Source organism: Eretmochelys imbricata, chromosome 8, assembly GCF_965152235.1.
Source record: "Eretmochelys imbricata isolate rEreImb1 chromosome 8, rEreImb1.hap1, whole genome shotgun sequence".
NCBI lineage: Eukaryota > Metazoa > Chordata > Testudines > Cheloniidae > Eretmochelys > Eretmochelys imbricata.
Genome location: NC_135579.1, coordinates 48,836,053 through 48,862,985, shown reverse-complemented (window position 1 = coordinate 48,862,985; position 26,933 = coordinate 48,836,053). Strand labels below are relative to the sequence as shown.

Below are 26,933 nucleotides of genomic sequence, written 5' to 3'. Positions count from 1 at the left end.
GGGGTGGAGCCTGGCTTCCGTCATCGCCACTGCTCCGTGGGTAGCTCCTATGAGAATAGCGTTCCGGGTCCATGATTGCCGCTGCACTGTCACGTGACAGCGTGTCGAGGCGGACATATATACCGCTGGCACCGCCTCCCTCCTTCCTTTTGCTGAGCGGGCCCCGGCGGGGAGGTGGCGGCGCGGCTGGGTGAGTATCACGCGCCTTTACGCCGCTCTGGCAGCTCGATGCTGATCAGTGCCGACGCCATCGCGGTCCATGGGCGGTGTGGCACCTCTGTTGGAGGGGCTTTGCCGCCGATGGATGCGGGCTGAGGAGGATGGAGGTGGATTGTTCCCACCCCCCCCCCGCCCCGCCTTGTGTGAGCTCCTGCGTCTTGGGGGGCGCGAAGCTTAGGTGGCTTCATTGATGTTAATTGGGGGCCCGTGAGGTCTGGGCAGGCTGGCGCACCAACCTCCCTAACCCCCCCCACCCCGGGTCAGCCTAGCGGCTTCGCTGAAGGAGGAGCGTTGTATGCTGGGGGTTGTAGTGAGTGCCCTTGCGCTTTGCTAAACTGGTGTAGGGATGGCTTTGGTGGACTCCAACTATGAGGCCATCAGAGGCGCACTGCATTGTAGGGTCTTGGATTGGACTATGGGGCTGCACGTGGTGCAGTGCCAGGAGAGCTGGACTTTGCCCTTAGCATCCCCAGTCTGGGAGGGTCTTCAGTAGAGCCTCAAGTGACTCTAGAGCAGTGGTTTTCAACGTATGGTTTGTAGGTGGTGCCTAAGATTTCCAAATTTCAAAATGTTTTCTGTTGCTGCAAATGAAAAACGCCTGCTTTAGAGAAATCCCTGCTACTAGACTGGCAAAAGCAAGTCATTTGTGTGTGGGACAGTCCTTGGTTCTCAAAAAGTAGCCCACTGCTTTTCCTAAAGCTGTTCAGACACAGGCTTTTTAGGCCTGAGCTCTACGAACGAACAACTTGTAGGAATAGATCAAAAATAGTGTTGTGGCCCCGTTCCTCTATTTTATAGTCATGTGTAGGCTCATAGTAGATCACTAGAGCTTGCTGTAGCTTGGGTGCCCATTGCTAGCTTCTCAGTAGGAAGTAGCTTGGGGAGTGATTGGCCTTCTTTCCAGCCCATGTGGTAAAGGTTGAGATGGAACTGGAAAGATGTAGCATCAGTGTAGTTGGAAGGTCGAACGCCCTTAGAGTAAGTTGGAAAGAATACCTGAACATTGCATGAGAATACCTAGTGGAAAGTGTTGAATCTCTCCTACTGTATGTAGGAGTAGGAGAGCAAGCAAGTCTGTACAAGCATGGTTGTTCCTTAATAATAGTTACCAGGTCCAGATTTCCTTTTTTTTTTAATGGGGTAGTGTCCTGTCTTAGTGCAACTTGCCCTCATGTACATGCACATGATGAAAACCATGTTGGTAGGGACATCTGAGAGTATGATGAATACCAACATCTCTGAGCTGGACATGGGGTGACTTCATCGCTGGGCAATGACATAAATAGTTTGGAGGTAGTATGTTCTAGTCCCATTTAGACAGGCAAAATCAAATTGTATTAGTGATTGCCTGAGTGTAACTAGGTGCTGTATAAAGTTGTAATTGCATTGGAGAAGGAATGGTAGGTAATCATTAATGCCGGGGGGTGGATTTTCTTGCCAAAAAACCATCTAGTTGGCATTAACTGGCCCTTTTAATAGTCTGAGACCTAACAATAGTGCCTCAGACTATTAAAAGGGCCAGTTAAACAGAACAGGTTTAAGTGAATTTGTCGTGCAGTGTGCTGTAGCTGTTCTGGAATACTTGCTTTGGAGTCCTATTAGTCTTGCACCTTTTGTCAACCTGACATAACGTTTTCAGACTATCTAGGTAGGCTTTTTTCTGAGACTGAGGAAATTATGTAACATACATTATATCTTTCTGTTTTTAGCCATGATACATCAAGCAAGTTCTTCCCTCACTGGTAACTATAAAACTGGTAGGAACCGCTTTTTAAATGTAGGGTTTAACTGGGGAACAAATACTACACCTGTACTCTGATATAACATGAATCCAGATATTACGCGGTAAAGCAGTGCTTTGGGGAGTGGGGCTACGCGCTCCAGTGGATCTATGCAAGTTCGATATAACACGGTTCTACCTATAATGTGGTGAGAGTTATAAGCACCTGGCTCCCGAAGACAGCGTTATATCTGGGTAGAGGTGTATCTGGCCTAATACAGGTCCATTTGAAGATGTCTGGCTTGATTATTCTTAAGAAATCTGGAGTGCCTGCTGATCTCTGGAGATGCAGGGCCAGTGGTGTTCCATGAATCTTCCAATTGCTGTTTATATAGCAAGTTGCTCTTAATTGGCCATCTTCTGTGGTTGTATGGGCAGTCCCTCACCCTGCTGTGGGTGAAGAACACCGTTCTTTCTCTAGGCTTTAATCAGTCTAAAGAGATACTCCATTCTGCAGTTGTTCTTCCTTCCACTAGTAACACTTCTGCATCCTTGGAGGTCATCTGAAGGGGCTAAACAATGGCTTGATTTTTGGGACAGGACACTGGCTCACATTCTGACTTTTAGGACAGTCACTTCAGATGCGTTTTCTTCCTATAACAAAAGGTGTTGAGTGAAAGATTGCTATTAAACTGAACAGCCAATGATGCTTTAAAGATAAGAGTAGTGGACAGAAGTGATTTCTGAGAACTCTGTTCTGAGGTTTTATTCAGTGCCTGTTATCTTTGATCTCAGACTTTGTTTTACCAATGCCTGATTTGGTTTCTTTGTTTCTTTTGTTAGCAGACCTGATGCCACTTGCTAAGGTAAAATCCTGTTTAATTTTTTGCATCATAAATGAGGAACAAGGTTACTTAAAGATAACTAAATGTAAATTACAGTCTAGATGCCTTATTTTTTAATCCAATCAGTACGCTAACTAAACATTTCCAGCAGCCAAATACCAGACTTTCCTCTTGTGCCACAATGATGACACTTATTTGCTACTCTTGACCAAGAGAATGATGAGCGCTCAACCACCTGTATTTCAAACTGAGGCACAACGCTGTTGGGAACAGTTTCATCTACTGATGTCTGAACCTGCTTCAAAACTCTCCTCTCTTTTTTCTCAGGATTTAATGGAGGAAGTTGGAAGCCCCAGAGAAGGAAGGTTCTCTGGTAAGAAACAGAATAACTCCTCTTGGAAAAATATCTCTATGGCCCATTCATGGGTTTCTCCTTCCTTTATGGAGCTGAGGCAGTGCAATAGCAAGGGTGGTTATGGAACATGTTTGGAGTTCTGTGTCTGCTTAATACAGTAGAATAAGTCTAACTCTTGCTATTACTCTGAGACTCTTGGATTGTCTTCTCTGAGTAGCTTTCTCTAGAGCATCTTTTCATTCAGAGCCACTCCCACCTATTGGTAGATCACACTAACTAAACCAAACTCCTTATTAGAAAAATAGCTTAAACCAGTCTCACCAAAGCCGATACAGTGATGACAACATAGTTCAGCAGAATGCACAGTGACGAACACAAGCTTTGTCTTTCGCTCCTATCTGATGTATCTGGCTATCATGTGATCCTCCCCAGTACATATTAGAAATGCTAAAATGGTAATGGTGCCTAATTTTTCCTTTTCATATAGGCCTGAAAGGTGAATCCTGATGATGAAAGGTAAGTCATTAATTCTGACCTGGGCAGGTTGTTCCTCTGGCAAAAACTGCTGATTAAAAGTGATATTTGGCTAGTAAATAGTGTCTGGGGAAGAAATCAACTCTAAAGAACTGGCTTATTTTTGGGATGCCCAAGTCTTTCATGCACCTCAGACAAGGAAGTAACTTGACTTGCTTTGTATTTTCAACTGCTGTTCATCTTATCTCCAGTGGAGGCTGTATATGATGATAACATAGTTCAGCAGATGGTCTATGAAGAACATGCTGTACTGTCTTTCGCTCCTATCTGAAGCATCCTCCAGTTGCTTGTGATTTACTCTGGTAGCCAGTTCACATGGAAAGCAGGGGTCATAAATGTGCTCTCCCCTTGTCTACCAAAAACTGCTCTGAAGAGTGGCTTAGGCAAAAAAAATTTTGCTAGTCTTCTCTAGTAACTGGATTAGAGAGAAACTCTCAAGGGGTGGGGTGGGGGAGAGTCAGTTCCCACAAATGAATCTAGAAAAGGTGAAGCACAGATTATATTAGGAATAACTTGGTGCAGAAGTTATTTTTGTGCTTGGATACTATTGGGTGTCCTAAAATGCATTAGATCAAATAGCTTGGTTTAATACACTTCTGAAGTTGATGGATGTGCAGCTAGCTATACAGGAAATGCTATGTAAAGCCACTTCGCCACTCTGTTTTGACCATTAAACTAGAACAGTTAGCATAGTAACACTACAAATCTATCTAAGCACTTAAATATAAGACACTTAAGTGTGTCTACACAACAGCGTAAGAAAAAACTTCTGTCTGTAGATACTCACTTCAGAGGTCATGGTTAAGTTGACTATCTTTTTTTAATCCATCTAGCTGCATCTGTGCTGGGAGTTAGGTCAAGTGCTCCAGTAATACTCATATCTCTAGTTATTTATTGTATGGTAAATGTCTCTTCTTTTACAGGCTGTGTTAAACAGATTGGCTTTGGATGACCACCTGCCTAAACTGTGGAGATGATGATTCAGCTTGAACACAGTTCCATATTGTTTGCAGGGAGAGTAGAGCACAGGACACTTCACACAAAAGGTAACTTTGAAGGACGCACTTTCTAGTGTAAATACTACATATTCCACACTGTCCTGCAGTCATCTGTTGAATCTGCTTTACTCTTGCTTTGCTTCTGTCCTGTTGATTATTTGAATGTTGGCAGTAGGAAACCTTGAGCTTTAAAGTGGCGTGAAGCCAGGAAGGGGAAAATATATGGAACAAACAAGAAATGTAGTATATGAGGTTGATCTAATAGCATCTGATCCTATTAGACAATTTTCACTAGGACTCCTCAAATATTTACAACGAATATTCTTATAGCATTAAACCTGCTGTACAGGGGGGCAGAAATCCTAAAACTGAACCAAAACTTGGAGTACTAGGTTTAATTCTTGACTCAGCCATACGCTCCTTCAGTATTGGGTAACTTGCTTCATCTCTCGATGCCTTGTTTCTCCATTTTTATGGATAGAGAATAACTTTTGCTTGTTGAAAATGTAAGCAGTTCAGAACAGGGACTGTCTATGGTGCCTAAACACTCCCTGGTAGGTTAATGTTTTTAGCAAGCTGATTTGCATTGTACAGTCATATGGTGTACAACTCTCCTTTAAAATGCAGCAGGCGTAGCTTTAGGGGAAATGGCCACATCAGTATTTTAATCTGGCAACTAGGTTTAATTAGGGTAAGTGCAGAGTACTTCTTTCCCAAGCCCTAGCCATTTTATCCTGCTGTAACATTTGAAGTTAACTTACTATTGACTAATTGTGGGAACTGTCTGTTTTTAAAATCTTTGTCCATAAGACTAAGAGGCAGCTCTAACAGAGACAAGAGTTGCAGAGGAAGACTCTGACAGATGCAAGAAGCTGTTAAGTTAGGGTTTGCTCCAGAGGGAGCCCTGTCCATCTTTATTTGGGTGGTGGGCTGATGTAATCTAGACCTCCAGGCTTGTCGTCTTCACTGCAGAGTTAATTTAGGGGCAACACCTGAGTAAGACGCTTCCTGTTCACATACAGCCCTGTGGTCTGAGTGGTACTTTACACTCAAGCTAGCTGGCCTGTCTGAGGGTATACCCTAATGCCCTGAGTGCTGCTTATCTCCTTGCTTTGCAGTCAAGATTTGGCTAAACCAGCTGAGTGCTGATAACCATCCAGTGCCTTCCCATAACTTCCACCCTAAGTGCTCAGGACAGACAAGTTCTCCAACAACTCACTGTGAACAAATCATAGCCATGGGATATGCACCCAAAAGTCCTAGCAACACACAAATGCAGCACCAGTGTGAACCAGTAACTCAAGATACAGCTTTGTAGTTTGGCTGCTTGCACCCAGTTTAAGCCAACATAGAAGATCAGCAGTTGGGTCTAGCACCTGAGTTAACCTCATCAATGAGGAGACCTATCCAGGAAGGGGGCAGTAAAATAGTTCCTTGAGGGTCTCCTAGGATTGGTGCAGGATTCTTAGGCGAGTACCCATCTCCTACATTAGAGAGGATGTCATGTGTAATGGAAAACAGGCTGTCTCTGTACTGTAGATGATGATGAATCAGGTCTCTGATCCTAATGAGGATAAAATTGACTAAACTCTGATACAGTTGTATAATTAAATACTATATAAACTTATTATGAGCCCCAGCTAATACCAGCTTTCTCTTGCAGGCTTCCAAGGGGTGCTTGGGTATCCTGTAAGTACTATATTTTTAACTTCATGGGAATAACAGAGTAACTAGAGATGGGGAAAGGGATGGGTCTAGAGTATGCCTCTAAAATAATGAGGTTCTAGCTATAAAATCTGTTAAAGTAGCTAGAAATATCATTGCTGGTTGGTTGTTGCACATCACATCCTAAAATAGAAGGATGGGAGGAGAGCTGGCAAAGAGCCCAACACTAACAACTTAGCCCATGTAGCAAACATGTACAGCTCCCATTGGCATGAGAAAACTTTCTCATCTGCTACTCCACCATGGCCTATCCTCACCACACAGATTTTAGTTAAAAACTGATTGTTGCCCAGTCCATGCAAGCAGCCTGTATGATGAGGTGCAAATAGACTGACGCAATCATGGAGGTCTGTAATTAGCTCTATCTGACTTCGGGCATCTGGCTTGGATTTTCCTGTTTCATGGTTGATTGTCTCTGGGTTGTCCTGACACTCTGCTTCATTCCAGGACTGGGATGACTTGGATGTACGGAGTGCTGCTATTAGCAGTGGTAAGTAATCAGTCTGCTTAGTTTTGCTTTGGTTTTAACTTGGCTATTGACCTAATGTAATAAATTGTTCGGTTCCCTGCTACAGTCTGGTGACCAGATGCTGGCATCTAAGGGTCTCATGCAGTATGGTGGAAGTCATACTAAAGTTCTTAAAGTAGAATTCCTGTGAGGTTTCCTGGTTTGTCCCTTTCCTTTTTCTGCCACAAGATTTCAGGTACTGCTAGCCTGCAGGGCTCACTTAAGGATAATCCAAGAGTGCTTCACCAGAGACTTAATGCTTTGTTTGATACCTGTGGATAAACCGCTACAGTGGATTTTGAAGACTTTTGTGTTCTAGGGAATCGTGGAATGTTGTATGCTAATCCACATAGCAGCTGTCTCCTACAGGGTTTATAATGATGTTGAGAAATGTCTGACCTGAAAACAGTATGTGGACTACTTTATTACTGAAAGACCCTGTAAATGAAATAATACAGAACTAAAGACACTATTGTACTTTATGCAGAATTGCTTCCTTTTTACTCATGGAGAGCTGTCAAAAAGAAACTAATGCTCTCACTTCTGCTTGTTAGGTCCTGGCCCTGTCTTGAATAAACTTGGTGAGTATGTATTTTTGTTTGGACCAATCAGTTGTTAACTTGCAGCTAGTAGGAGCATTGTTGTAACCAGTGATGAAATTAGATTCTGCCAAATGAATGTCCGTGATATTACTCCTTTCCGTTCCATTTACTCTGAGGTTACATTCTTGCTCTGTCAAAGTTAGAAATGGGAAAGGGAGTGTCCTCTAAACTTAGACTGGCCCACTGAAGCTTGGAGTTGAGGGGATTTTAAAATGTATGGAATACATGGAGTGTATTGTGGCTTCTCAACTGTTAGAATTCTTTAACTTGTCCCTTTTGCTCTAAAGGTTACCCATTTCAATGACACTTATGTCTGGATGAACATCTCTCAGATGACAGGGTCTGAAACCTCTACTGCTTAGGATGGGCCAAGGAATGATCTGTTCCACCCTTAAATGATTAAATTAACCAAGCTTTTAAAAAGCTGGTTCATACTTCACTTGGTCACTTCTGCTAGTCTTCCACACTGTAGATCGAGAGGAAATTTATAGTCTACCTAGTTTGGGTTACTAACTCACGTTATAGTACACTTTAAACAACTTTCTTCCCCCCCCCCCCATAGGCATTAATATTAGATGACAGATGATCAGGACAGCATTTCAAGTGAGAGGTTTGTGTCTTACTCTGTTCCTTTGTGGGTTATATGTGACAAAACCAGCTGGGTTTTAATCCTGTCAAAGTAATGGCATTGTATGATGGAACCAACCTTTCATTGTTGTGCTTGTATGAAGCTCAGTGGCTTCACTTAAATACTGTAGTTTTAAACTCTGGTCCTAGAAACAGACATGTACTGTTGTCAAACTCTACCACTATCAAGCATGCAGAGATTTGTGGTAGGTGTGCCTCTAAACAATTAAGGAGCAAGCCCTTGTTCCAACATACTAGGGCTTTCAAAAACACTCAATTTTAGCCCAGCACTGTTCCCTCTATAGTCAGTGGGGGAAAAACTCCCATTAACTTAAATGAGAGCAGAGGGGGGCCAACACAGAGCACTCACAAAAGATGTTAATAGGCTTGTATGGTGGGACTTACCCATCTTGAGATGCTCCTAAACATTCTTCTGTTTTGAATACACCTCCTGCACCCCCTTTAACACTTGTACCATAGAAGCAACATGGGAGTAGCTTTCAAAAAGCTTAAATTCCTACAATAGCACTTTGGGCCACTCTGTGCAAAATGGTGATGGCAACTCTTGCAATAGGGTATTTCATGGGGTGAATGTTTACACACTTTCAGGGATGAAATGACTAAAACTGCATAGTACACATCTGTGCAGAACCTTGGGCTCCTGGGCCCTAGCCACTGGACCACAGTGATGTGACTCCTTCAGACTGAGTCAAAGCACAGCACTTGGAATCCAGATTAAAATCTACTAGGATGCCTCCCCGAAGCTGTATGATATAGGTTCCCTTCCCTCTTGCTTTCCTTTACAACTGAACAAACAGTGACGCTTGGCTTGGGGCTAGAATTGAAGCCTGTGATGACTTAGATTATAAGAGTAGTGGACAGAACAGGTTTCTGAAAACTTCACTCTGAGGCTTTGAAACTAGTAGTATGTCTGCAGGTGGAACAAAGAATGACATGTAACATTAGGAATTTTTTTCCCCCCTCCAGAACTGGAGCGCACACCTGGAAAAAGGATCACTTTGCTGAGGTAACTCTTCACTTGAACTTGGAGTAGATTCTTCGCTCTAGATCTCTGGCTGCCAGTGGAAGCACACACTATGCTAGATATGTGCATTGAATGAACTGTTTGCAGGCATTATGAGCTGCTCTGCTTTTTAGAGTTGGGTTCTGGCAACTGTCCAGAGCTGGGAATGGGTGGCAGCCAATGGATCACTTGATTATCTGTTCTGTTCATTCCCTCTGAAGCACCTGCCATTGGCCACTGTCAGAAAACCAGATATTGGGCTAGATCAGTGGTTCTCTAACTTTTGAATTTCACACACGGCCTCTGAGTGCGATCCCCCCTTACAAGTTGAAAACACATGTTAAAATATTTAACATGATTATAAAAGCTGGAGGCAAAGCAGGGTTTGGGGGTGGAGGCTGACAGCTCACAACCTCTCATGTAATAACCTCATGACCCCACCCTATTTGAAAACCCTGAGGTTAGATGGACCTTTAGTCTGACCCAGTATGGCTGTTATGTAAATGCTAAAGCCACGCAGCTCTCTGCACAGACCCTAAGCCATAGTGGACTGTAGATGTTTCTGAGAATGTAGGGCTGAGGCTTTGCTGCTTATGGACGTCTGTAATGTAAAAGTATAAAGAGATGAAACTTCCTTCTAGTCTCATGACTAAAAATGACCACACAAGAATTACCAGACATGACTTGATATGGTAAGTTGGCTGTTGCATTTATCTGACACGTCAATTATGAAAATGATATTCTAAGACTCCTCTTCCACTTCAGTTTTATGAAACCTCCACTCTTACAATTGACCAACCTCACTGCTAGTTCATCACCAATTCTAAAAAGCAGAGACATCCCAGAATAAGTCACACCCAACCCAACATCATTTCTCCATCTCTGCTATATGGTTTGACCTAATATTTGTTTTTATATGCTAGCTGTCTCAGTGGCAGGTTGGTGCTGCAGTGTGACTTTCAGCCCTCTATACTGAGGGTGAGAGTATATTGTTTAGCTCCAGCGGCATTGAAGAAAACTGTTCCACTGCTGACTATAAAGTATATTAGTGAAATGCTGACGTGTGTGTGTACTGTTAATGATGATTTTGTTGTAAACAATGGGAATCTCTCTGAAAGAGAATGAGGAGGAGTCTTATGCTGAAACAGTACAGAACTTCAGGCTGTCTCTACTAAAAATCAGATTCTACCAACCAGAACCTGTTGGTAAAAACTGAATTATTATGTTACAGAGTAAAGCTGGTCAAACATTTTATGACGCAATCAGCCCACTGCCTACCTGAGAGGTAAGGATAAAGCAGAGTACTGGGAACTTATTTTAAAGATCAAGGTGACTCAGGCTTAGATTTTTGGAATCTCTTCTTGAGGGTCCATTGGACTGTCTGACTCCAATGCAGTTTAGTGAGGAGTTACTGAAACCTAGTGCTGAGACAGATCTGCTTGGCATATATTTGACCATATCTGCCAGCTCCCATGACACTCTTCCTTGTGTTAATCCTGCAGTTCCTGTTCACCAGTGGGGATGTCAGGAGAATTCTGACTCTCACACCAGCAGAAATGGTCAATTAGTTCTTTATGCAGAATCATTATTAGAAAACAGCTCGACTTCCATGGCTGACCATTAGAAGGACAGTATCTGTCTTGCTTCCATTAAAGCTAATGGGAGCAGGATTGGGCCTCTTCTGCTGGTGACAGTAATACAGTCTGGTCACTGCAGTCAGACAAAGCTTAGAAGCCCATTTTAGTCACATTCTACCTTGGAGTAACTCTGAATCAAAGCACTGCTTTAAAGCAAGCACATCTTAGTCTCACTAACTTCATGCTCCCACTTTTTGGGAGATGTAACAGTAGTTTCAGGCTGTTATCCCTCTAAACTCCCCAGTGAATGAAAGTGCTATTAAGCTGATACAATGATAACATAGTTCAGCAGAATACACAGTGATTAACACAGCTTTGTCTCTATCTGATGTATCTGGCTACACCTGAATCCTGACATTAAAGGGCTCTTGTGGTCTTAAGTGGCTACATGAAAATAGCACCTTCTTGTTCCATGTTACCTGCTCCTCGGGGGCAATTAGTATGTCCACCTGAAGCATAACTTGCCCATGGGTGGTTGAAGGCAGAATTCTATAATCAGGGGCAATGGCTTGGCCTGCAGAACCTCTGTGGGGTGAACCTTTTATAAAGGACCTATCCTGGTGTTGAGCCTTGTAGGTCCAGTCAAATGCTGTGAAATGATATAAAAATACATCTGGCTTTGCTCAGGAAGGTTCCTTTGCAAAACTAAGATCCAGTTGTCTGCTAGCAGTTAAGGTCATCAGACTGTTGCACTTGCATTTTTACAGTGCAGGTTCTAAAATGCAGATGGGAAAGGGCACTTGTAACCACTGATTAAATTTGATTCTGCCAAATGAGTTCCAGTGGTGTAAACTATTTCTATTCCACTCTTGCTGAGGTGGTGCTACTGATGGGAGAATTCTTAATTAATGTCCATTTTCCTTCCCTCTCTTTAGGGAGCAAGATTGATTTGAATGGACAGTTGAGGAACCAGAAAGGTGGGTATCACTTTATTCGCATTGCTTCAACACTTAACAGTGAAATGCTGTTTTGATCCCTTTGCTGGAATGGAGAGATGATGATTACAGCCTTAGCTTGAACTCTCTCTCTGATGAGTGATGGAAAATCTAAGGTCTGATCTGTTCCTGTCAATAAATCTCTTGTGCTTTAGAGTTCGGTGCTTCACCCTATAACAGTTTTTTGTCTCTCCTTGCAGCATGAGGAGTCTCTGGATACACATTCTGATGTCTTTTGCCCCCAGAAGATAGTGCCCTTGCTTCTGAGGTGCTTGGGCATAGCCATGGAGGGGCCGGAGTCAATCCTGCAGCAGTGGGTGTGTCAAGCTGAAGGGAAGCAGTCTCTCTGCCACCCCATTTAGACTAAAAGTTTGGCCTGGAGTCCTTGTGCCACAGTCCTGCCTGCACTCGGAGCCTACCAGGACCATTTAAGGGGCTTGCAAGCATGTTGAAAGGGTGGATGCAGCAGTGCCAGGATCCTTGCTGTGTTCTACCCTTGCCACAATAGGTGACATCTTCTGGATGAAGAGTCCTCAACAAATTTGTGCAGAAAAGATTTAAGTTCAGAATGTCTCGCAGAAGCATGTTACCAGTAGGGCAACATTGACACACACACTTTGGTCTCTTCTTAAATATCCAATTAAGAAACTAGACCTGCTCTGAACCTGAACTTTTTTGCCATGTGCTGGTTAAAAACCACATATGGCAAAAAAGTTCAGGTTCAGAGCAGGTCTAGTTTCTTAATTGGATATTTAAGAAGAGACCAAAGTGTGTGTCAATGTTGCCCTAAGTAGACTTTAGCAGTAAAATAACAGCTGTCTAAAAATGTGCTAAAATAAACTCCTCAGAAATGACTAGTCTGGAGTAGTTCAGTGTATTATGTATGAGTTCAAAGCCTCAATGCGGGTTTTCTTTAAAATAGAATGCACCCTGAACTTAAAACTGTTTTAGGTCTAACCCTGCAGACTCCCTGCTATCAGTCTGGAACTGATGTGAATGTAAACAACCTGTACCAGTTAGTACAGCACTTTCAGTACAGAAGGAGGAAAAAATCTGAAAAGGAAATGGGCTTAAAAATAAGGTGGGCTTGACTCACTTCAGTAGTAGTATGTGCTATTTGGGTAACTTGAGTTACATTCCACATCCAGCTGCTTCCACCTCTTTAGTGCAATTGGCAAATGTGCATGCTGCTAGTGTCCTCTCACTAGCACTGCTACTACAGGGAGGGGGATAGCCATGAAGAAGAGGTGGTTTGTTCACAGCCCTCCCTTAGTGATAGCCTGATTCAGATCTACTGCTTAAGAGTGCCTGTGGGCTAAAACAAAACTCAAACTGATTATACTTAGTGTGAACAAACTGACTGGGTTGATGCACTCTTTGGCACAGACCTGTGTACAGTATCTAGCACAATAGAGCCCTGTTCTAGGAACTCTAGCTGCTACTATAATATTGATCCAGTCTCTAGCCAAGGCCCCCTGGCTGCTGCAAATTGACAGGCCAGCGTGAAGCTCTACAAGCAGCTCCAAAAGAGATGCAGCAGATCTTCAACAGAGCTTTGTGAGGCATAGGTGCTGTCACAGCTCCCGACTTGAAGTCATTTCCATCACATAGGGTTTACTATTTGGTTCAATGTCTCTCACCACCCCCACTATAGAAATTGTTCCAGTGGTTTGACACCATGTGTTCACATAAAACACAGCACAGGAGCAGAAGACATTTATTTTTTGCTCCTAAATATCATTGCACAGGATAAGTCACTCTACAAAAGCCATTCTCACTGTTAAAGTAGAGCAGTTAATAACAGAGGTACACATTGTATTTTATAAAGAGAAAAGGTCATTAGGAGACTAGTGTGTAAATGAAAGATTTGGCACTTGTAAATCTCAGTAGTTCCTCATCTAGAGTGATTAATACCATACTCAGTGTAAATGAAAAACACCTGTTGTGCAAATGGTTAATTATCTTCCACCTGAAGACAAACAGGTGCCACAAGCTGGTATATTTAATGCTAGCACCAGTAGCTTCCTCCAGTGTGTATCCACCTGCCTGGGTCATTGCCCTGAAAATAACAGGGTTTAACAATTGCTGTTAGTTCCAAAAATGGGTGTCCCACTGCTGAGGACAGGATAAAACAAGCATCCACAGCAGTGACTACACTTGGATGCAAGTGTCATCAAACCTAATTGACAAGGCATTAGCCTTTGTCCTCCACAATAGCATCACCTTCAGACACAGTAGCAGTTGGAGCAGGAGCAGTCATCTTTAGGGGATTTTTCTACCTTTTGTTTTAGGTACAATTTTTCAGAAGCTCCTAAATCACTGTCACAAATTGTACACTTTCACATCACAGCTGTTCCCTATGTTCAATGGATTAGGGGGGACACCTGCTACCCCTGAGAGAGCAGCAGGTCTGAACAGACTAAAATTTCAAAACAAAAGCAGCCTTCTGCATAAGGAGCACATAAATTTGAGAGAGGTTTTTGAAGCCAGTGTCTGATCTATAGTCCTAGGTAAAATGGAATGGGGAGGTCTCTTTACAGTGGTTAGCACATACACAAATCTATGACTAAAGAGTCTTCAGTACATACAAAATCATGGAAGCAAAAGGCACAAGCAAGGTCTGTCTTCATCCAACACTCCAGTATTACTTCTTGAAATACCACACTTCATTGTGCCTATAGAAGAGCTTGAAGGGACTGTCATAGCCAGCAGTGTAATAGAAGTCTTCATGGAATGACTGACCTGCATTCTTTAGGGTTCTTGCCAGTGCCTGGGCTTCCTCAGCATATTTCTCTGGAGAGGCAAACCCCCCAAAGGACCTGGGGGAGGACAGTGGAGAGAGGGGCTCTGGTTTGTAACACTGTGTTGGAGTTTTAACAATGCAAACCTTGTAGTTAGAGATGAGCCCAAACCAAACCCCCCAATCCAAATACTCCAAGCTTTAGCGGGGGAGGATCCGAATTCTGAAATGTTCAGCTGGCTCCTAGTAGCCACAGCAAGGGCAGATCCGAAACCAGACCTGGAGCTGAATTTCATGGAGGGGCTTCATCTTTAAAATAGGCTGAATCAGCAGCCTGAATCCAGACACTCACAAACTGTGAGGTGTTTGAGATCTGGCTTCATGTTCTGTAGCTAAGGGTCATGTGTAACTACGGTCAGGGATTCATCCAGCATGTGATGGTGTGACCAGGCACATCTATGTGTATATATAATGGCCCCAGCTGGCATGTTGCAGAGAGTTGCCTGGACATACAGTGCTAGCTGTTTATTTTCACCACTTCTGTTGGTGAAAGAGACAGCTTTTGAGCTTCACAAATGAAGGGAGTGAGGAACAGGGTGCTCTCTGGAGGGTTTCTCTTTCCCAGACATGGTATTGAACAGCAAAGGGTGAAACTGCAGGCACCAGCCCCCTGTTTATGCTTTAATCAGTCTCCTCTCCCAAAGAAGAGACAGGAGAGTGCTACCTGACAAAGATGGCCTCTCCCTTCCGCTCCTCGATGAAGACGTCTGGGTCTGTGGGCTGTGGGGGGGACTCTTGGTGCTCAAATGGCACAAAGAATGAGACCTTGAAGTCTGTGCAACCAGATTTCACCAGGCACGTCACCGGCACAGTCATCTCAATCTTCATCTCTGGAAGAATGAGGATAAGAAAGGTCCTGTCTCGCACCAGCCGCAAGCAGAGGCAGAGGGTGAATGCTACCTTGGGACGTGCAGCCACTGGGGACAATGTCAAAGAGGGGCTTCAATACTCAGGGCAGAGGCAGCAGTGTTCCTGCAGCACCATCTCCCCAGTGCAGCAGGGACTACTCCTGCCACAAGCCCTTTCACCAGGTTTGGCTCAGGGATTCATACTGCTGCCCATTCCCATGGTATGCAAGTACCCATCATGATGCTCTCATCCACCAATGCTTCTCCCTATTGCCTGTGAATACTTCCCTAGTAAGCATCTCCATTTCCTCCACGCAGCCCCTGATCTTCCCCACCTCTCATCCCACACACCCCTGGAGGAACAGAGACACTCTGTCTCTTCCATCTCTTCTCCCCCATTCTGAGGTTCCCCTTCCTCCCCCACCAAGCATAGGGCAGCTCACCCTGGATGAGGGGAAACAGCCCCAAAGGACACCCCTTTGCAGGCAAGAAAAATACGGATGCATTAACTCACCCACACCAAGAAAGCATCTCTGACATTTCTAGTGTACTTTCTATCCCCCAGAGCTCCCCGAACCTTTGCTGTTCCCAGCTCAGTCTCCTTTGTGCCCTGCCCACAATTAGACGGCTGGGTCCAGGGGTTTCCCAATGACTGTTCCAAATCTGGGTGACTTCATACCTTTCTCATTCTTCCCCTGAATGTAGTGGAAGAGTTTCCAGAAGCCCTGGCGCAATGCCTCCTTCTGCATCTTTCCTTTAATTACTGTGCTAGCCCATTTGGCCGTCTCATAGTGACGCAGCTCGTAATCTTGCACCTGAAACAGAATAAGGTTACAAGGCTTAGTGAAGGTGTGGCTTTTATTTCCAGGTCAGTGAAATGTCCCAATTAGCCCCCATCTTCCTGCAAAATCACCTCCCTGGGAGTGTGCCCCTCGCAGGCCCATCTCAGCAGCCACACACTCCCACACCCTTTCCCCCAACAAGTCACATGCCCCTAACAAGGCACCCCCCAGTTGCCAAACCATCACAGCGCTCCCCCCTCCACCCCCCGGCATTGGCTTCAGCCCAATCCCCCCCTCCTCACCCAGTTACAGGAACAAAAGCTGTACTGGCAAAAGCACGCTCTTGTCTATGTGAGCTGCGTTTACACTGGAGGATTTGCAAGGACAGCTGCACCCATGAACCTTTTCTAGTGTAGGCAAGGTCGAAGATATATGGCTACTGTCCTATAGCTCCAGATGTTCATTGCAGTTTCCTTCTTGCATGGCTTCTTCGCTGACAGCACTAATTAGTTTATTTCTGCAAGATCTACCCATCAAAAACAATACCCCTCAGCTTCTGATATAGAGATCTCCCCAGCAACTAGCATTTACCGTGATCTCTGCTGAGCTCCACCTGGGTGACTGCAGCTCCAGTGACAAAAATCTCTGTTTGAAGGACTTGATCATCTCTCCTGAGCTGAAAGAAAACAGTTAATTGGCACTGAGTAACCCACAGTGCAAGGGATCAAGATTTCTTGCCTAATCTCAGGCTTCTAGAGTTAGTTTTCTCAGGCCTGCACATAATCTCTAGCCTTTTAGCACTGCCACTAGAGTGAGCACTTCCACCAAGAGTGGAGGAGGAACAGAGAGATCATAGAAGATTAGAGTTGGAAGAGACCTCAGGAGGTCATCTAGTCCAACCCCCTGCTCAAAGCAGGACCAACCCCAATTAAATTATCCCAGTCAGGGTTTTGCCAAGCCAGGCCTTAAAAACCTCTAAGGATGGAGATTCCACCACCTCCTTAGGTAACCCATTCCAGTGCTTCACCACCCTCCTGGTGAAGTAGTTTTTCCTAATATCCAGTCTAGACCGCCCCCACTGCAACTTGAGACCATTGCTTCTTCTTCTGTCATCTGCCACCACTGAGCTCCATCCTAGCTCCATCCTCTTTGGAACTCCCCTTTAAGTAGTTGAAGGCTGCTATCAAATCCCCCCTCACTCTTCTCTTCTGCAGACTAAATAAGCCCAGTTCCCGCAGCCTGTCTTCGTAAGTTATGTGCCCCAGTCCCCTAATCATTTTTGTTGTCCTCCGCTGGACTCTCTCCAATTTGTCCACATCCTTTCTGTGTGGGGGTGGGGAGTGGGGGGAGAACTGGATGCAATACTCCAGATGTGGCCTCACCAGTGCCGAATGAGTGGAATAATCACTCCCCTCAATCTGCTGGCAATGCTCCTACTAATGAAGCCCAATATACTGTTAGCCTTCTTGGCAACAAGGGCACACTGCTGACTCATATCCAGCTTCTCGTCCACTGTAATCCCCAAGTCCTTTTCTGCAGAACTGCCGCTTACCCAGTCAGTTCCCAGCCTGTAGCGGTGCATGGGATTCTTCCATCCTGAGTGCAGGACTCTGCACTTGTTCTTGTTGAACCTCATCAGATTTCTTTTGGCCCAATCCTCCAATTTGTCTTGGTCAATCTGGACCCTATCCCTACCCTCCAGTGTATCTACCTCTCCCCCAGCTTAGTGTCATCCATGAACTTGCTGAGGGTGAAATCCATCCCATCATCCAGATCGTTAATGAAGATGTTGAACAAAACCAGCCCCAGGACCGACCCTTGGGGCACTCCACTTGATATCGGCTGCCAACTAGACACTGAGCTCTTGATCACTACCTGTTGAGCCCGACTATCTAGCCCGCTTTCTATCCACCTTACAGTCCATTCATCCAATCCATACTTCTTTAACTTGCTGGCAAGAATATTGTGGGAGACCGTATCAAAAGCTTTGCTAAAGTCGAAGTATATCACCATCCACCGCTTTCCCCATATCCACAGAGCCAGTTATCTCATCATAGAAAGCAATCAGGTTGATCAGGCATTACTTGCCCTTGGTGAATCCATGTTGACTGTTCCTGATCACCTCCAGGTGCTTCAAAATGGATTCCTTGAGGACCTGCTCCATGATTTTTCCAGGGACTGAGGTGAGGCTGACCCGGTCTGTAGTTCCCTAGATTCTCCTTCTTCCCTTTTTTAAAGATGGGTACTACATTAGTCTTTTTCCAGTTATCCAGGACCTCCCCTGACCGCCTTGAGTATTCAGAGATAATGGCCAATGGCTTTGCAATCACATCAGCCAACTCCCTCAGAACCCTCAGATGCATGGAATCTGGCCCCATGGACTTGTGCATGTCCAGCTTTTCTAAATAGTCCTTAACCTGTTCTTTCACCACTGAGGGCTGCTCATCTCCTCCCCATACTGAGCTGCCCAGTGCAGCAGTCTGGGAGCTGACCTTGTCTGTGAAGACCAAGGCAAAAAAACCCAACAACGAGTACTTCAGCTTTTTCCACATCATTCAGTGAGGCTCCCACACTTTCCCTGACCACCTTCTTGCTGCTAACATACCAGTAGAAACCCTTCTTGTTACCCTTCACATCCCTTGCTAGCTGCAACTCCAATTGTGCTTTGGCCTTCCTGATTACAGCCCGGCATGCCTGAGCAATATTTTTAACTGCTCCCTAGTCATCTGTCCAAGTTTTCACTACTTGTAAGCTTCTTGTGTTTAAGCTCACCGAAGATTTCTGTTAAGCCAAGCTGGTCGCCTGCCATATTTGCTATTCTTTCTGCACATCAGGATGGTTTGTTCCTGCGTCCTCAATAAGGCTTCTTTAAAATACAGCCAGCTCTCCTGGACTCCTTTCCCTCTCATATTAGCCTCCTAGGGGATTCTGCCCATCAGTTTCCTGAGGGAGTCAAAGTCTGCTTTTCTGAAGTCCAGCATCCGTATTCTACTAATCTCCTTTCTTCCTTCTGTCAGGATCCTGAACTTGACCATCTCATGATCACTGCTGCCCAAGTTGCTACCCACTTCTACTTCCCCTACCAATTCTTTCCTGTTTGTGAGCAGCAGGTCAAGAGGAGCACGGCCCCTAGTTAGTTCCTCCAGCACTTGCACCAGGAAGTTGTCCCCAACACTCTCCAAAAACTTTCTGGATTGTCTGTGCACTGCTGTATTGCTCTCCCAGATGACATCAGGATGATTGACATCCCCCATGAAAACCAAGGCCTGTGATCTGGAAACTTCTGTTAGTTGTCTGAAGAAAGCCTCGTCTACCTCATCCTCCTGGTCTGGTGGTCTATAGCAGACGCCCATCATCACATCATCCTTGTTGCTCTCACCTCTAAACTTAACCCAAAGACTCTCAACAGGCTTTTCTTCAGTTTCGTACTGGAGCTCTGAGCAATCATACTGCTCTCTTACATACATTGCAACTCCTCCACCTTTTCTCCCTCGCCTGATGGGTGCTGTCCATTTAGGCCACAAAATAGGATGACTTTCCCTGAAATCTGGGAGTGTCCCTGTTTTTTACAGCTAGCCTGTTGGGTTACCCCACTGTGTTTTGTCCATGTCTTTGAAATCCTTTCAGCCCAGAAGGAACTATTGGGCAGATGAACCTGCGACTCTGACACCAGGCTGGGTAGCTGCACTGGTGCCTCAGGGATTACCCCATGCTCATCGCTTTCCCCATCGGTGAAACTCAGGTGGCTGCCCACTGGAAAGCCACATATTGAAGGAGATCCACGTGGAGCCAGAAATTCTGGCACGAGGCAAATCTCCAAGCAACTCAGGTACTCATCATCATGATGGCAAATCCCTCAGGGACATGGCCCCCTTGCAAACTGAGCACCACCCAAATTGATCTCTGGCAAGGTGTTTAAGGTGGTCTAGCTGTATATTTAGTGTCTATGAATCACTGGCAATCTTATTGTGCCACCAAAGTTTTTGGCTCCCATGTGATTACCTGCTGTGTCGCATCGTTCCTCAGTAAACATTCTTTAGAATGAATTGATTTACCATTCTAATAATACCTCTGTACCAAGAAATATCCCAAACCAAACTCATGCTGGTGGAGGCAGCGGCTGCATTCAGCTTAGAATATCCTCATTTCTGATCTTGTCCTGCTACTTGATACGAAGCAGTTGATAGAACCGTCAAGAATGAAAATCATCATTCTGGAGTTCTTCAGCCTTCCTCAGTGCCCACATTTCTCTTCCGTACAGCAGAGTTGGCATAAGCGTGGTTCTATAGAATGGTAGCTGCATAGCAAGTGTGACATCAAGACATCCCCAGGGAGGCTGCTGAAGAGTGTGAAACATGGCATTTCAAGCATTCCCAACACTGTAAATTGGTTAAATAAATAATAAATTGGTTAGTCTCTAAGGTGCCACAAGTACTCCTTTTCTTTTTGCGAATACAGACTAACACGGCTGTTAATCTGAAAACTGTTGATAATGTTACCCAAATATTTGACAATCGCCACCTGCTTGATGTCTGGTCCGGATAGGTTAATGGTTGTACTCTGGAGCTGGAGGCTGCTCGATGGTAATGGCCAGGGATTTAGTTTTATCTGGATGAATAACCACACCAATGCACACTGCCTCTGGCCTGACCAGATCGACCATCAGCTGCCATGACTCACCGAACATAGCCAGCAAGACAAGGTCAACGGTGTACTACATCAGTTCAGCTACTGCATGCTGGTGAATGCTGACTCGGCTTGGGAAATATAAGGAAGGAATGTGCAGCCTTCTCGACCTCTCTCCACATTGCTGCCAGCTATCAAAACCTGCCCATGTGTGATCCACACCCATTGAGGGGTGGGGTGGTACACAGGAATACCTCCATGACACGCCACCCCCCCAAATTCTCTTTTCCTATTCGACCCACCCAAACCAGCCCTTCTTTGGGCACGTGTTCCAGATGTCCATTCACTGTGAAGGCCCAAAGGGGAGAGCTCCCACGTTCCATCATCATACTGGTTCATTAAAAGTAAGGTATTTTCCTCCCAGCTGATTTGTAATATTAAAAAGATGATGTCTGTCAAGAGGAAACCTCTGCCTTTTCAACCTCTCATTGAAGATGAGGTCTGGAGACAAAACATTAGACCTCCACCTGGGAGTGAGGTTTATGTTCTAGATCACAAGAAATCAAGAGGAGTAAAGTGCACACAATAGTGTTGCGAACTCTTGTGTTTTTCTTAAAGCTCCGGCTCCTGGAGTCATGTGAGAATCTCAACAATATTTTAACGGGAGTTTCTAGCCCTAGGCAGAGAAAATCTTGAAAACATGAACTCTGGAAGTCTCAAAAAACAGAAAAAGTCAGAGTTGAAGGCTAGAAGGGACCATCAGATTATGTAGTCTGACCTCTTGTTTATCACAGGCCACCACCACCACTCAGCACCCGCACACCAAACCCAACAACTGGAATGAGACCGAAGTATTACAGCCCACAGGAGACTAGAATGATATGTGCCACAGGTGGAGAACAGGAGGGACCGAGATGCACCAGTACCCATGGCAGAGAAATGATTAACTGAGCTATACCCAGATAATCCTGGCAAGTGACCCACACCCACACACTGCAGTGTAAGGCAAAACTCTCCACCCTCCCTGACCAGATCACTGCCAATCTGACCTGAGGGAAAATTTCTTCCCCACTTCACATATGCCTAGACCCTGAGCATGTGAGCAAGAAGTAGCCAGTCAAGCACCGGAGAGAGAATGCTCCGTGCTACCTCAGAGCCCTGGCCTCCCCATCCAGTGTCCCATTTCCAGTCAGGGCAGTCTCTGATGCTTCAGAAGAAGGAGACCAAAACAAAAACCTAGAATGCTTTGGGGTGGAGGTAGTGGAATCCCATCCTGACCCCTGCTGGTGGCCATCTGAAGCCCTGAAACATGAACAAAGAACAAAGAAAAACAATGCTTTTTAAAAAAAGATCTCATGATTTTTAAGGGGCTTGCTCATAATTTGAATGCTTAGCATTGGCAATACCACACGACACCATATTCTACAGAGCTCTGCCCTCTGATAGAGTAAATTCCCCAAAAAGGAACACATTGGTGGAGACTAAGACAAATAATGTGCCAATTAGGCAATCATCTTGATTCTCAGAGGCTCAAACCAATACAGTAGAACCTCAGAGTCACAAACACCAGAGTTACGAACTGACTGGTCAACCATACAACTCATTTGGAAGCAGAAGTATTCAATCAGGCAGCAGCACCGACCAAAAGAAAAAAAGATAAATATGGTAAATTACTGTGTTAAACATAAGCTACTAAACAAAATAAAGGGAAAGTTTAAAAAAGGAAGATTTTACAAAGTAAGGAAATTTTCTGTGCTTGTTTCATTAAGATGGTTAAAAGCAGCATTTTTTTTCTGCATAGTAAAGTTTCAAAGCTATATTTAGTCAATGTTCAGCTGTTCTTTCAAAAATTTACAGCCATAATGCTTTATTCAGAGTTACGAACAACCTCCATTCCCAAGGTGTTCGTAACTCTGAGGTTCGACTGTATATTGTGCTGCTGACTGACAGTCGTATATTTCAGATGAGACAAAGTACGGCGGACCTGGATCATTCGTAGTCAGTAAAGAACCCATAAGTAGTTATTTATTAGAAATCTTTTGTATCATGCCTTATAGCAGGGTAGGCAACCTATGGCACAGGCGGCACTCACACTGCCCGGGTCCTGGCCACCGTTCCTGGGGGCTCCGCTGCTGGCCTGGGGTTCCGTCTGCCAGCCCCGCTCAGCCTGCTGCCAGCCCTGGGTCCTGGCCGGTCTGGGGTCTCTGCTGCTGGCCTGGGCGACTGGCCGCTGGCCCCCTGCCATCTGGGGTTCCGGCCGCTGGCCCTGCTCAGCCCACTGCCGGCTCCGGGTCCCCGCCAACCGTGCGGAGGGCTCTGCTGCCAACCTGGGGTCCTGGCCGCTGGCCCAGGGCTCTGTAGCCACTCCCAGCTGTAGCCCTCTGGCCCTAGCCTGGGGCACTGAGGGGTGCAGACGGCCAAGGTGGGGGCAGCTCAGCATGGATCACATGGATTATTATTACTGGCACATGAAACCTTAAATTAGAGTGAATAAATGAAGACTCGACACACCACTTCTGAAAGGTTGCTGACCCCTGCCTTATAGTATTTTACGTAGTATATTATACTCGTTTACATGGCACTTTGCAAATATAAATAAGATCAGTTTATTGTCTCAAAGATCATGGGCATTTTTGCAAGAATTGGAACTCTAACCCCTTTGACCTAGTCAATTTCTCTCTTGATTAATTTTCCATCCCTAAATTTCCCCTCTAGCTTTAAACAGAGATGGCATTTATTTATACTTCCTGTCCTAAATTGTTCTGTAGCATTGCTGTGTGCTGATAATCAGCTGCTATGTTCCACCTCAGAGGTGGCTGCACTGAGCCCACATAATTTGTATATTAGTTTGTAAAGCCCTCTGGGAGCCTTCAGGGTGAAAGATGCTGTAGAAAAGGAAATTATTCATATTGATTTCACATATTACCCTTCAAATAAGCAGTGTACAGAGCACTCAAACATTTAAAAGCTTCTACTAAATTAAGAGCAGCTGCTTTAAGCAGTCACAACAGAGGAGGGAACTAGCATGCAAGCATCAGAGAGCCATACCGCAAGACACTGATGCCCGTAAACCTCAAGATGCATCTGTAAACTCCTGTGACTTAGCTGCAGGGAATGCCAGGCACGATATCTACGCCCTGCCCGTAAACAGATGCAGTGGGATCATCTCAGTTCTGCAGGCAGGCTGCTTATCAAAGGGGCCATTCAAGAAGATCCAACTGTAATACACACACACTTCTATAGCACAATAAATGATACAGGTTACCAAGGCATAAGAAAAGAGTGACAGACTCCAAAGATGTGTCAGAAGCAGATACAATCAGCCCAGGGTCAGACCTGACAGTGTATTTGGGGGTTTTACCCCGTCTATTCCTGATTCAGTGGCAGTGACGCTGTATCTCTGCCATCTCTCCCAGGTTTCAGCACTGCTTTTCTCACTGCTCTTTGATGAAAAGCACTCAGTCATTTCTGATTATTTAAGAAATTCTCTCTCATGCTCCCACTTCTCTTGGACACTGGAGTAGAAAGCGTCTCTCCCCCTAGCACTGACTTCACCATCCCTCCTGCCCCCAAAACTCAACACATGGTCTAACATTCTGGCCAATGCTGTTAATTCCTGAATATAAGTGGAACCTTTGTGTACTACTTGCAGCAAACATTGCTTATGAAATGCAAAGAACAGAGCATGACTAAGCATAATGAGACATTGGACCACAGGACAAAAGAATATGTTCCAACCTGCAATAGTCCTGGCATTTACAGACAGTTCTCCAAACGGGAACAATAGCACCAGCATTTATAGTTAGTTGCAGCTCTACAGCTAGATCTACGGTAAACTTTAGCTGGATTTCCCTCTGTTACTGTTTTATATGACTTTCCCTTTGCCCATTAGATCGGAGATTAGGAACTTTTTTCTTCCCCTGAGGATTCCACTTCTTCTCCAGATTTAAGGCAAGTCTGCCCCATCTACATACCCCATCCCGCTGCTGCTATCTCACATGGGCTGGCTGTTCTCTCACAGCACTCACTATGGGGTCAGGGAGAGAAGAAAAACACTGGGGACTGTCACAGAGGGTTTCCTATAGCAACAGTGGGGAGGGAGAGCAGCCTGGCCATGCCATTCAATGGGCACCTGCTGTTAGAAAGTGGATGCAAAACTGGACAAGACACTTACATTTTGAAGTCTACGCCCTATTGTCCTTCTTCCCCTCCAGCTGTTATGTTCCTGTTCCTTTCTCCAAGCTGTGTACACTCTCCCAGTGCTGTGTTTCAGCGTTTATTTCTGTGCTTTATCGGCAAACTCCACCTCACTCCTACTGGGGGGAACTACTGTTATGAAAAACATAACAATTCTAGTCATGCTCTCCCCTATTGCTCTCATTGGTTGTCTCCAACACCCACCCCAAAATAACCCCACCTCTTGCTCACATGTTGCATGGGACCTGGCTCATTAGTTTCAAGGTTGTAGGTCAAATCCAATCCTTGTGTAACTTCCATTGACTTGGCTGTGCCCACTGATGTGAATTTGGCTCTAAGTTCTCCTGACAAAGACAGAATTATATACAAATAACTTCCCCCGTAACGGATTTGACTAAAGGAGGTTGGTGCTAGAGTGCGATAGTAAGATAGACTCTAGCTGTGTATACTGCAGTGCATTTTGAAACACTTCCTGTCCATCTTTCATGGATGTGTCAGCTGAATTTAGAGACACAAAGTGGGAGAAGTAGGATCTTTTATTGGATCAACTTCTGCTGGTGAGAGAGACAAGCTTTTGATCTTACACAGGGCATGGCTACACTTGCAGATGTAGATGGCTGGAAGTTAAACCTGCCTTCGGAGAACGCAGTAGGGAAAGTGCTGCAGTGTGTCCACACTGACAGGAACAAGCGCACTGGCGTGACCACATTTGCAGCACTTGCAGCGGTGTTGGGAGTGGTGCATTATGGGCAGCTATCCCACAGAGCACCTCTTCCCATTCTGGCACTGTGGCTTGTGGGAACGGGGCAGGGGGGCGGGGCATTCTGGGTCCTGTCCCAATGCCCCATGATGCATCGCTTCACATCCCAGCAATCCCTGTGCTTCCGACCACATTTGGCGCCATCTTTCAACATTTTTTGTACTGCACACTCTGTCTTCCCTTTCGGTCTGCGGGAATGGAGCCCGAACTGCTGAGGAGTATGCTGACGAGTCTCACCAACACGTCACGTTTGGCAGTTGAGTTACTCCTTAAGCTACAAACTGACAGTGAGGAGTCCGACGATGATGTTGACTCGCGTAACGCATATGACATGAGATTGCTTGTGGCATTCACGGACATGCTCACCACCGTGGAACGCCGCTTTTGGGCTTGGGAAACAAGCACTGAGTGGTGGGTTCACATCGTCATGCAAGTCTGGGATGACGAGCAGTGGCTGCAGAACTTTCAGATGAGGATAAGCCACTTCCATGGGACTGTGTGCTGAGCTCACCCCCAACCTATGGTGCAAGGACATGAGATTGAGAGCTGGCCTGCTGGTGGAGAAGCGCCTATTGCAATCTGGAAGCTGGCAACTCCAGACAGCTACCCATCAGTCGCTAACCAGTTTGGAGTGGGAAAGTCGACCGTTGGAATCGTGTTGATGCAAGTTTGCAGGGCCTTTAATCACATACTGCTCAAAAGAACTGTGACTCTGGGTAACGTGCATGACATTGTGGCTGGCTTTGCACAATGGGTTTCCCTAACTGTGGAGGGGCGATAGATGGGATGCATATTCCAATTATGGCACCACCCCATCTAGCCTCTGAGTACGTTAATCGGAAGGGGTATTTCTCCATGGTTCTCTAGATGCTTGTGGATCACCGTGGGCGCTTCATTGACATTAACGCAGGCTGGCCCGGAAAGGTGCATGATGCACGCATCTTTTGGAACACTGGCCTGTTCAGGAAACTGCAAGCCGGGACTTTTTTCCCAGACCAGAAGATCACCGTAGGGGAACTCAAAATGCCCATTGTGATCGTTGGAGACCCCACCTACCCTTTAATGCTGTGGCTCATGAAACCCTACACAGCAAGGAGCAGTTCAACAACAGGCTGAGTCAGTGCAGAATAACTAGGGTGGAGTGTGCTTTTGGCTGTTTAAAGGGCCACTGGCGCTGTCTGTATGGGAAGC

The 26,933-nt window shown here is 45.3% G+C and overlaps 1 protein-coding gene, 1 long non-coding RNA gene and 9 other non-coding genes across 14 annotated transcripts; 10 read left to right on the top strand and 1 right to left on the bottom strand.

Moving 5' to 3' along the window:
• Positions 1-109: 109 nt before the first annotated feature.
• On the top strand, positions 110-12,393 carry LOC144268701 (uncharacterized). 4 transcript variants are annotated; one of them, XR_013346835.1, is made up of 13 exons: positions 110-190; positions 1,929-1,976; positions 2,783-2,805; positions 3,112-3,157; positions 3,627-3,655; positions 4,597-4,719; positions 6,335-6,360; positions 6,844-6,886; positions 7,459-7,485; positions 9,121-9,160; positions 10,389-10,442; positions 11,670-11,711; positions 11,930-12,393. It is a non-coding gene; the product is annotated as an uncharacterized LOC144268701 (long non-coding RNA). The 4 variants fall into 4 exon arrangements; XR_013346836.1 differs by having other exon boundaries at positions 141-190; positions 1,929-1,961; XR_013346837.1 differs by having other exon boundaries at positions 157-190; positions 2,786-2,805.
• LOC144269658 (small nucleolar RNA SNORD74) lies at positions 1,392-1,469 on the top strand. Its single transcript, XR_013346971.1, has one exon. It is a non-coding gene; the product is annotated as a small nucleolar RNA SNORD74 (small nucleolar RNA).
• Positions 2,638-2,704, top strand: LOC144269668 (small nucleolar RNA SNORD75). The gene has a single exon (XR_013346980.1). It is a non-coding gene; the product is annotated as a small nucleolar RNA SNORD75 (small nucleolar RNA).
• Positions 3,466-3,549, top strand: LOC144269661 (small nucleolar RNA snR60/Z15/Z230/Z193/J17). Its single transcript, XR_013346974.1, has one exon. It is a non-coding gene; the product is annotated as a small nucleolar RNA snR60/Z15/Z230/Z193/J17 (small nucleolar RNA).
• Positions 3,865-3,952, top strand: LOC144269662 (small nucleolar RNA snR60/Z15/Z230/Z193/J17). The gene has a single exon (XR_013346975.1). It is a non-coding gene; the product is annotated as a small nucleolar RNA snR60/Z15/Z230/Z193/J17 (small nucleolar RNA).
• Positions 6,703-6,767, top strand: LOC144269660 (small nucleolar RNA SNORD44). Its single transcript, XR_013346973.1, has one exon. It is a non-coding gene; the product is annotated as a small nucleolar RNA SNORD44 (small nucleolar RNA).
• Positions 7,277-7,340, top strand: LOC144269667 (small nucleolar RNA SNORD78). The gene has a single exon (XR_013346979.1). It is a non-coding gene; the product is annotated as a small nucleolar RNA SNORD78 (small nucleolar RNA).
• On the top strand, positions 7,550-7,625 carry LOC144269657 (small nucleolar RNA SNORD47). The gene has a single exon (XR_013346970.1). It is a non-coding gene; the product is annotated as a small nucleolar RNA SNORD47 (small nucleolar RNA).
• LOC144269669 (small nucleolar RNA SNORD75) lies at positions 8,979-9,046 on the top strand. The gene has a single exon (XR_013346981.1). It is a non-coding gene; the product is annotated as a small nucleolar RNA SNORD75 (small nucleolar RNA).
• Positions 10,228-10,307, top strand: LOC144269711 (small nucleolar RNA SNORD79). Its single transcript, XR_013347017.1, has one exon. It is a non-coding gene; the product is annotated as a small nucleolar RNA SNORD79 (small nucleolar RNA).
• Positions 12,394-13,438: 1,045 nt separating the features above from the next.
• Positions 13,439-25,090, bottom strand: LOC144268874 (heme-binding protein 2-like). Its single transcript, XM_077824159.1, has 5 exons — positions 24,960-25,090; positions 16,751-16,835; positions 16,057-16,192; positions 15,194-15,359; positions 13,439-14,548 (listed from the first exon to the last, which is right to left on the bottom strand). Exons 2-5 carry the CDS (start codon positions 16,823-16,825, stop codon positions 14,374-14,376), a joined length of 552 nt encoding a protein of 183 aa, XP_077680285.1. The 5' UTR covers positions 16,826-16,835; positions 24,960-25,090; the 3' UTR covers positions 13,439-14,373.
• Positions 25,091-26,933: the final 1,843 nt, after the last annotated feature.